Source organism: Anabrus simplex, chromosome 10 (genome assembly GCF_040414725.1).
Source record: "Anabrus simplex isolate iqAnaSimp1 chromosome 10, ASM4041472v1, whole genome shotgun sequence".
In the NCBI taxonomy this organism is placed as follows: Eukaryota; Metazoa; Arthropoda; class Insecta; order Orthoptera; family Tettigoniidae; genus Anabrus; species Anabrus simplex.
This window is the reverse complement of record NC_090274.1, coordinates 18,830,524-18,840,438: the sequence shown is the minus strand read 5'-3', so window position 1 is coordinate 18,840,438 and position 9,915 is coordinate 18,830,524. Positions and strand designations below refer to the sequence as shown.

The window sequence follows — 9,915 nt, the reverse complement described above, 5'->3', positions numbered from 1 at the left end:
CCTAGCAACCGTGCAGATTGTGATGTAAGGTAAAGTTGGATGGCCAGAGAAGGTTACCTAGCAACCGTGCAGATTGTGATGTAAGGTAAAGTTGGATGGCCAGACAAGGTTACCTAGCAACCGTGCAGGTTGTGATGTAAGGCATGGATGGATGACCATACAATGTTAACTAGCTCCATGCAGGCTGTGATGTATGGTATGGATGGGTGGTCGGACAGTGTTACCTAGCATCTGCACATGCTATGTCTTATGGGTGGTTGCCATCTGAAATAAGCAGCCGTTGATAGGTAGCCATGACTGGGGGACAATGATCATTTGATTTTTGAAAAGTGGTGGTGATTATTGTTTTAAGAATAATTACAACTGGGCGACCATCCTCTACATAACACAAATCAGAGAGAAAGGAAAGGTTCTGACACTTAGAAAAATGCAGGTATCGGCCAAATGAATATAAGGTCCACGAAGGCGGTGAAAATAAAAGACAAACGTTGATCAAGGGAGGTCGGAGAAAGTGAGGATCCTGGCACCAGTAAGTGAAAGCAGTTCCAAGGCCCCGTGATCGCCAACACATGCAAGCCCTTTTAGTCACCTCCTAGGACAGGCATGGTATGGGTGTTATTCTACCGCCCCCACCCACAGGGGAATATTATTTTCACAATGGGAAAGGTGTTTTTTCTTTATTTAAGCAAGTAGTAGACCAAATTTATAATGAAACATTGCGATTAAGATAAAGATATTTCTAGAGTAGTCTGGTCATATAAATACTGACTATTTATAGCGCAACCCCAATTTAGCTGCAGAAAATTATAGGCGGAGTATTCAGTTCATGGCACCAGGCAGAATTGGGATTTCGCGACACACTCATATGTTTCGTGTTATAAGACTTCATTTCACACAAATTCATCGGAATGTCGCACTCGAACATCTTTAGAGCTTCTTTGCTCTAATATCGTGCTTCAGTTGTCTCGTGTTAGTCTCCAGAGCCTACAGATTCATAGACTGCGAACCAAAACAGCTCAAACAGTATATTTCCTGGCTCAGAGTTAGCATTTTTAGTTTTGTAATTACAACCACGCTATTATATAACCGGGTGCTTTGAAAAAAAAGAAGGGAATTAACGGGGAGCTCATGTGGCTAGAAAGTACAGTATTTAACTATGGATCTTCTTCATTATTTATCAGTGATCTGCATTTAGGGCGGTCGCCCAGGTGGCAGATTCCCTATCAGCTGTTTACCTAGGTTTTTCTTAAATATTTTCAACGAACTCCGAAATTTTATCGAACATTTCCCTTGGTAATTTATTCCAGTCTCTTACTCAGCGTCACATAATTGAATATTTTCCCCAATCCAAAAACCAAAGCGCAAAAAGCAAAGTCATCTCCGTACAGGCCATGAAGGCCCTTGCAGGGGTGGAGGGTAAAGGCTTCCACTATCCGAAACCTCGGCACTTGATGGGGTAGAGTGGTTAGCTCTACGCCCGGCCGCCTTTCCCCCAGGAATTAACCTGATACTCATTTTTATTGTAGGCTGAGTGAACCTCAGGACCATGTGCACCTCCGGAAGTGGAAATCTCGTTTCTTAAATGTTTCGACTTCCTGACGGGGAATCGAACCCACGTCCTTCCGGGTGAACCGAGCTCGCTTTTACTACCTCGACCAGACAGTCCCTATTTGCCCCAATTTGTCCTCTTGAATTCAAACTTCTTCTTCTTCTTCTTCTTCTTCTTCTTCTTCTCCTCCTACCGCTTTTCCCACAATAATTGGGTCGCGGATGCAAACTGCGTCGCACATGGGGATATGATCATGTTTCACGGCCGGATACCCTTCCTGCCGCCAACCCTATATGGAGGGATGTAATCACTATTGCGTGTTTCTGTGGTGGTTGGTAGTGTTGTGTGTTGTGTGAATATGATGAGGAGAGTGTTGGAACGGACACAAACACCCAGTCCCAAGCCTGAAGAATTAATCAGAAGCGATTAAAATCCCCGACAGGGCCAGGAATCTAACCCGGGACCCTCTGAACCGAAGTACGCTGACCATTCAGCCAACGAGTCGGACGTCCTATTGAATTTCAACATTATCTTTATATTATGATATTTTCTGCCAGCCGCGTGGTGTAGGAGTAGCGTGCCTGCCTCTTATCCGGAGGCATATCAGGGATTTTTCCCTGGATCTGAGGACTGAATCGAGATCCACTCAGCCTACGTGATTACAACTGAGGAGCTATCTGACGGTGAGATAGCGGCCCCGGTCTAGAAAACCAAGAATAACGGCCGAGAAGATTCGTCGTGCTCACCACATGACACCTCGTAATCTGCAGGCCTTAGAACTGAGCAGCGGTCGCTTGGTACGCCAAGGCTCTTCACGGCTGTAGTGGCACCGGGGGTTTTGATCTTTTCTACTTTTAAAATTTCCACTCAAGCTTATGCTTCTACTTATGTCATTCAACGTAACTCGCCACTGACAGCTTGGAACATACCACGTAGCCGAGAGCTCGACTCCTTACTCCCAAGATTTTTCCAGCCCAAAGTTTGCAACATTTTAGTAACACTACTCCTTTGTCGGAGTTTCATTGTTAAAACCAATTCATCAAGTAATATTACAGACTGACAAATGTTGAGAAATTACGGCATATAACAGCTAAGGTTAGCAGTGGGAAGAATAAGACGTTGACATGGGAAAGGTAGCAAAAAATATTCGAAATGTTGTTTCTTCATGGAGAAAGAAGTAAACGCTCATGCCAATTACATAAAAAAGGTAGTAGGTCAACTGGTAGAATAAATTAGCTTCTACGATTGGCGCAAGATGGAACCCGTGTTAAGTCCACGCCGTGCCTCTGTTGGAATTAGGTACAACCTTTGACATTTGTTGACACTCAACTGCGTATAAACCTTCTTTATCACTTTCAGACCGAGTACGCACAATTGTGCGGGTTCGTATTTTAGTTATCCCTGACCGTATTTGATGTTTTTTCGGCGGTAGACCGGACTGCAGTGATTGTGCAGGACACGTGGCGTGTATTTCAATTGATTTTAGTATGCGCTTGACCGCCAGGGCGAAGGAAGAAGAGTTTAAAAAGTACAGTTGATCGGCGAGATAGCAGGAAGTAGTAGTGCCGAAAGTAAGTATTTATTTACTGCGTTTATATTAATTTAGAAGCTTTACTGAATACCGGAATATATTCAATGAAGTGTGTACATTGGTTAGTGAACGTAAATTTTGAAGCTACACCATCGTACGTGATACAACGAGGTTTTGAATTTTGATACGCACAATTGTGTGGGTCCTGTTTTTCGGATGTTAGTTTTTATTTTGTAAAATAAACTATTAATATGTGTATTGAGCATTTTAGTCAGTTCTTCACGTACAAACAAAAATTCACACCTCCAGTTTTCTTTCAGGTCTGAAAGGGATATAGCTATTATAGATCGTCATACTTATATTTCAGTTGCCCAAATGCCTCCGAAACCTGTTCCATTCAAAATGGTAAGTCGTTATTGCCAGCATCTTGACATGACGTTCATACCAGTTCTTTGTTATTAAAAATAGATATTTTGTGTGTCCACGATGGTCCCAGCAGAGGTTGGGGAAATGATCAGAGAGGATAAACATTTTCGGTCGTTTCATACAATCATGATGACGCCTCGGAATTTTTTTGACATCGCCACGGAAAGTAAGAGATACTTAACTACCCAACACCTCAAGATTAGCCGTGTGAGGTGGATATGGATTTCAAGAGCCGAACTTCCCTCCTTCAAGACAAAGCATTCATTGAAAGAGCTAGAAGTGAGGAAGGAGCACAACATTCTCAAAAGAGGGCGGTCCTATCACAACCACTTGGAAGGAGTCTAACCATCAGCGAACCGAAACAAAAGACTTAGTGGCCATTCTGGATTTTTTTATAACAAATATCTTGTGTATTATCGTGAAATTTGTGCATGAATCATACATACACGTTAACTGACAAATTGATTAGACAGTGTTTTTTCCCAATGTGTTTTATCGTATAATTTGTGCCTGAAACACAAATAGCATAACTCTGTGTGTTAAACTGATAAATGTATAACTCCCTAATACTTGTTCAATATAATGTGCTTCATGATGCTGGCAAGACTATTCTTTCCTTCTCCTGAAAAATTCACTTGTTATGACTTACTTACTACCTTTCCCATGTCAATACCCCAATTAACTTCACTCGTCTGAAGGAACGGTTCAGGTCGGCTGCTTGTCCAAGGTCTCCTGCGTGCGCAAGTCCTTTGATGACCAACAACCATCCTATATTAACACTAATGGTGGTGGTGATTATTGTTTTAAGATGAAGTACAACTGGACAACCATCCTGTATTAACACCAATGGTGGTGGTGATTATAGTTTTAAGATGAAGTACAACTGGACAACCATCCTGTATTAACACTAATGGTGGTGGTGATTATTGTTTTAAGATGAAGTACAACTGGACAACCATCCTGTATTAACACCAATGGTGGTGGTGATTATTGTTTTAAGATGAAGTACAACTGGACAACCATCCTGTATTAACACCAATGGTGGTGGTGATTATTGTTTTAAGATGAAGTACAACTGGACAACCATCCTGTATTAACACTAATGGTGGTGGTGATTATTGTTTTAAGATGAAGTACAACTGGACAACCATCCTGTATTAACACCAATGGTGGTGGTGATTATTGTTTTAAGATGAAGTACAACTGGACAACCATCCTGTATTAACACTAATGGTGGTGGTGATTATTGTTTTAAGATGTACAACTGGACAACCATCCTGTATTAACACCAATGGTGGTGGTGATTATTGTTTTAAGATGAAGTACAACTGGACAACCATCCTGTATTAACACCAATGGTGGTGGTGATTATTGTTTTAAGATGAAGTACAACTGGACAACCATCCTGTATTAACACCAATGGTGGTGGTGATTATTGTTTTAAGATGAAGTACAACTGGACAACCATCCTGTATTAACACCAATGGTGGTGGTGATTATTGTTTTAAGATGAAGTACAACTGGACAAGCATCCTGTATTAACACCAATGGTGGTGGTGATTATTGTTTTAAGATGAAGTACAACTGGACAACCATCCTGTATTAACACCAATGGTGGTGGTGATTATTGTTTTAAGATGAAGTACAACTGGACAAGCATCCTGTATTAACACCAATGGTGGTGGTGATTATTGTTTTAAGATGAAGTACAACAGGACAACCATCCTCTGTTAACACCAATGGTGGTGGTGGTGATTATTGTTTTAAGAGGAAGTACAACTGGACAACCATCCTGTATTAACACTAATGGTGGTGGTGATTATTGTTTTAAGATGAAGTGCAACTGGACAAGCATCCTCTGTTAACACCAATGGTGGTGGTGGTGATTATTGTTTTAAGATGAAGTGCAACTGGACAACCATCCTGTATTAACAGTAATACTGGTGGTGATTATTGTTTTAATAGGAAGTACAACCGTTCCCAATTAATAATAATCAGAGAAAAATGGAAGACGTCCGACACTTAAATGAATGAAAGTATTGGCAAGAGGATGGCAAGGGCCACGAAGGGCGTGAAGCTGAAAGACTTCGAAACTTAATTCCGTCCGGTTTGAAAAAAGAACAATAGTTGACCAATGAACACGAAAGGTGGGTCTGGCACAAGCGTAAGCAATTCTATGCTCAGCTAGAGACCTGCACACTCTTAAGATCATAACCTCGGGTACCCCTTCTAGTCACGTCTTACGACATTGAGAGGCTAGTCGCACCTACAGAGATAAAGATGTTAGCTGCCTTCGTGCTCCATACAAGTGCTTTCCTTGAAGCTGTGTCGTATTCGACCCATTCCTTATTGGCCGGTTGCAAGAAATATAAATGTACATACGATGATCTCTCATTGAGCTTTTTTTTTTTTTTTTGTCAGTTAGTGACAGCGTTTTACAGGAGATGGACCTCTAGAGCTGCTTTCTATGTGCTCTAGGGCATACTAATGTAACTCATCAATGGTACATTTTGAGTCATAAAGAATTTTGACCCATCAGGCGAGTCGGCCATGCGGTTAGGCGTGCGCAGCTGTGAGCTTGCACCCGAGAGATAGTGCGCTGGAGCCCTACTGTCGACAGCCCTGAAGATGTTTTTCCGTGGCTCCCCATTTTCACTCCAGGCACATGCTGGGGACTGTACCTTAATTAACGCCACGGGCGCTTCCTTCTCGCTCGCTGCTATCCCTTTCCTATCCCATCGTCGCCATAAGACCTATCTGTGTCGGTGCGACGTAAAGCAAATTGTTGGATTTGGATCTTACGACGGTCACGAAATATTTAATGGCCGAAAATATAGCTACTATTTCTGCTTGGATGCGTAACATTTCTTAGTCTTCTGGTTAGCACCAGGATCCACCCAGCAGTTATCACTACTGGTAGGAGCTATATTATTATTCTTATTAGTTCAAAATCCTTATAGGCTCGTGAGTAGCTTCGCGATTCCTGGCAATTACCGTACATCTGGTAATCACCAGATTCCTACGCGCGGTGATCATTGAGTGGTGGGCCCACTATACTTATCATAGCTTGTTCATTACTTATAAATGTAGATTAGATTTATTCCCAGGGCTAACGACTCTCCGGAAGTGGGTTGACCGTAGGCCATTTATTTCCAAATACTATATTGTTTTGTTTAATCGAATTATTATTTTGTCATTGTTCTTAAGCAGGGGAGTTTATACATTCTGTATTTGCTTAGGCTGTTATGGATTGAACACTGTATAGGGCGAAGGCCTGTAGGGTTCAATAACTCCTCCTCCTCCTACTCCTCCACCTCATCCTCCTCCTCCTACTCCTCGTCCTATTCCTACTCCTCCTACTCCTAGTCCTCCTCCTACTCCTCCTCCTCCTACTCCTCCACCTCATCCTCCTCCTCCTACTCCTCGTCCTATTCCTACTCCTCCTACTCCTCCTCCTACTCCTCCTACTCCTCCTCCTACTCCTCCTCCTATTCCTACTCCTCCTCCTCCTCCTACTCCTCCTCCTATTCCTACTCCTAGTCCTCCTCCTACTCCTCCTCCTTCTACTCCTCCTCCTCCTCCTACTCCTCCTCCTATTCCTACTCCTCCTCCTCCTCCTACTCCTCCTCCTATTCCTACTCCTCCTACTCCTAGTCCTCCCCCTACTCCTCCTCCTTCTACTCCTCCTACTCCTCCTACTCCTCCTCCTATTCCTACTCCTCCTACTCCTCCTCCTACTCCTAGTCCTCCTTCTCCTCCTCCTCCTCCTACTCCTCCTCCTCCTACTCCTCCTCCTATTCCTACTCCTCCTACTCCTCCTCCTTCTACTCCTCCTCCTCCTACTCCTCCTCCTATTCCTACTCCTCCTCCTCCTCCTACTCCTCCTCCTATTCCTACTCCTCCTACTCCTAGTCCTCCTCCTCCTACTCCTCCTCCTATTCCTACTCCTCCTACTCCTCCTCCTATTCCTACTCCTCCTACTCCTCCTCCTCCTACTCCTCCTCCTCCTACTCCTCCTCCTATTCCTACTCCTCCTACTCCTCCTCCTACTCCTAGTCCTCCTCCTCCTCCTACTCCTCCTCCTTCTACTCCTCCTCCTCCTCCTACTCCTCCTCCTATTCCTACTCCTCCTCCTCCTCCTACTCCTCCTCCTATTCCTACTCCTCCTACTCCTAGTCCTCCTCCTCCTCCTACTCCTCCTCCTTCTACTCCTCCTCCTCCTACTCCTCCTCCTATTCCTACTCCTCCTACTCCTAGTCCTCCTCCTCCTCCTACTCCTCCTGCTCCTCGTCCTATTCCTACTCCTCCTACTCCTCCTACTCCTCCTACTCCTCGTCCTATTCCTACTCCTCCTACTCCTAGTCCTCCTCCTCCTCCTACTCCTCCTCCTTCTACTCCTCCTCCTCCTCCTACTCCTCCTCCTCCTACTCCTCCTCCTATTCCTACTCCTCCTACTCCTAGTCCTCCTCCTCCTCCTACTCCTCCTACTCCTCGTCCTATTCCTACTCCTCCTACTCCTAGTCCTCCTCCTCCTCCTACTCCTCCTACTCCTCGTCCTATTCCTACTCCTCCTACTCCTAGTCCTCCTCCTCCTCCTACTCCTCCTCCTTCTACTCCTCCTCCTCCTCCTACTCCTCCTCCTCCTACTCCTCCTCCTATTCCTACTCCTCCTACTCCTAGTCCTCCTCCTCCTCCTACTCCTCCTCCTACTCCTCCTACTCCTCCTCCTATTCCTACTCCTCCTATTCCTACTCCTCCTACTCCTCCTCCTACTCCTCCTCCTCCTACTCCTCCTCCTACTCCTCCTCCTCCTCCTCCTTCTACTACTACTACTACTACTACTACTCTAGTGATAGACATGGGATTAGTATGCAAATGTCCGGTTCCATGGCTAAATATTTGCGTGCTGGCCTTTGGTCACAGGGGTCCCGGGTTCAATTCCCGGCAGGGTAAGGAATTTTAACATAATTGGTTGATTCCCCTGGCTCGGGGACTGGGTGTATGTGCCAGATTCATCATCATCATCATCATCATCATCATCATCACCACCACCACCACCACCACGGCGCGCAGGTCGCCTACGGGAGTCAGATCAAAAGACCTGCACCTGGCCTCTTCGGAGGCCACGTGGCACTTCGTTTATCTGGGGACTAAAGAAACTTTCAGGAGAGACACCTCCAATTGGAAAAGTCTTGCAGCCTGGCTGAGTGGCTCAGATGGTGGAGGCACTGGCCTTCTCACCCCAACTTGGCAGGTTCGATCCTGGCTCAGTCCGGAGATATTTCAATGTACTGGCACGTAAAGGAACTCCTGAGGAACAAAATTCCGGCACCTAGGCGTCTCCATAAACCGTAAAAGTTGTTAGTGTGACATAAAGCAAATATCATTATTATTATTAGAAGTCTTGCTCCTGAACATTTGATATTTTCTTGTGAAGACGTTCAGAAAAGTTTTCTGCTGCGAAACGTAAAGAATTTCACCTTATGTTCTTGACATGGGAACAGCTCAAGAGCTTATTATAATGTTTATAACGTAAACATAGGCTATACTAACTCTATTAGTAAATTGGTTGTAAGATTTCATTTAAAATTTATGTCATTTTTTAAAGTTTTTGGATCATTTTACTGGATTTTTGCTGCCATTTTATAGAGCACAAGAAAATACGTGTTTCTTTATTTATAAAGGAGATCCTAAATACCACTTTCATGTCTATAACGCCTTCAGTTTTAGAGATATAAGTGCCCTCATAAAAGGTATCCAGCCCCTTGTGCACCTTTTTCACTCCGCTTAAGGGAATTTTCCGAAAGCAAAAAAGTACGCGTTTCTTTATTTTTAAAGGCTATTTCAAATATCAAGTTTTACTTCTGAAAACTGTTAAGTTTTTGAGATATACTCATTTAAACAATTCATCCCCCTCCCCCTTTCAACTCCCTTAATGAGCACCTACACTCTAATATAAATGTATCCCCAAATTTTAATTTCTCTATGTCCAGTAGTTTTTGCTCGGCGATGACGAATCAGTCAGTCAGGACATGTTATTTAAGAGAGGTGTTTTTTTTTTATTTTTAGGTCATCAAAATCCTGGCCCTAGTCATACAGTATTGAACATTGGCTACAAATGAAGAAAGAGAAGAAATTACGAATGGACGAAACGTAAGAGAGAAAGACACCACTGTGTGTAATATACCTCTGATGAAGTGGAAGGAGTAAATGAGAACAATTCTTGAGGTGAAGAAAGGAGTACAAAAAGTAAATTATTTGAGGGGGTGTTGCCTCTTAATAAGCGGCAAGCGAATAAATGCTGCGGCGCAAAGTAATTTATACTAATTAGCCACCCATTATCATAAACAAAGTGTGGAGTTATCGTAGACCAGTGGCGTGCACTGAACCCCATCTACCCCAGCACTGT

At 43.7% G+C, this 9,915-nt stretch overlaps 1 protein-coding gene across 1 annotated transcript; it reads left to right on the top strand.

Moving 5' to 3' along the window:
• Positions 1–6,972: 6,972 nt before the first annotated feature.
• Positions 6,973–9,611, top strand: LOC137502414 (uncharacterized; the record flags this gene model as incomplete). Its single annotated transcript, XM_068229496.1, has 2 exons — positions 6,973–8,373; positions 9,576–9,611. Coding segments are annotated over 2 exons (1,437 nt in total), but the record flags the coding sequence as incomplete, so codon positions are not given.
• Between the last annotated feature and the right edge of the window lie 304 nt (positions 9,612–9,915).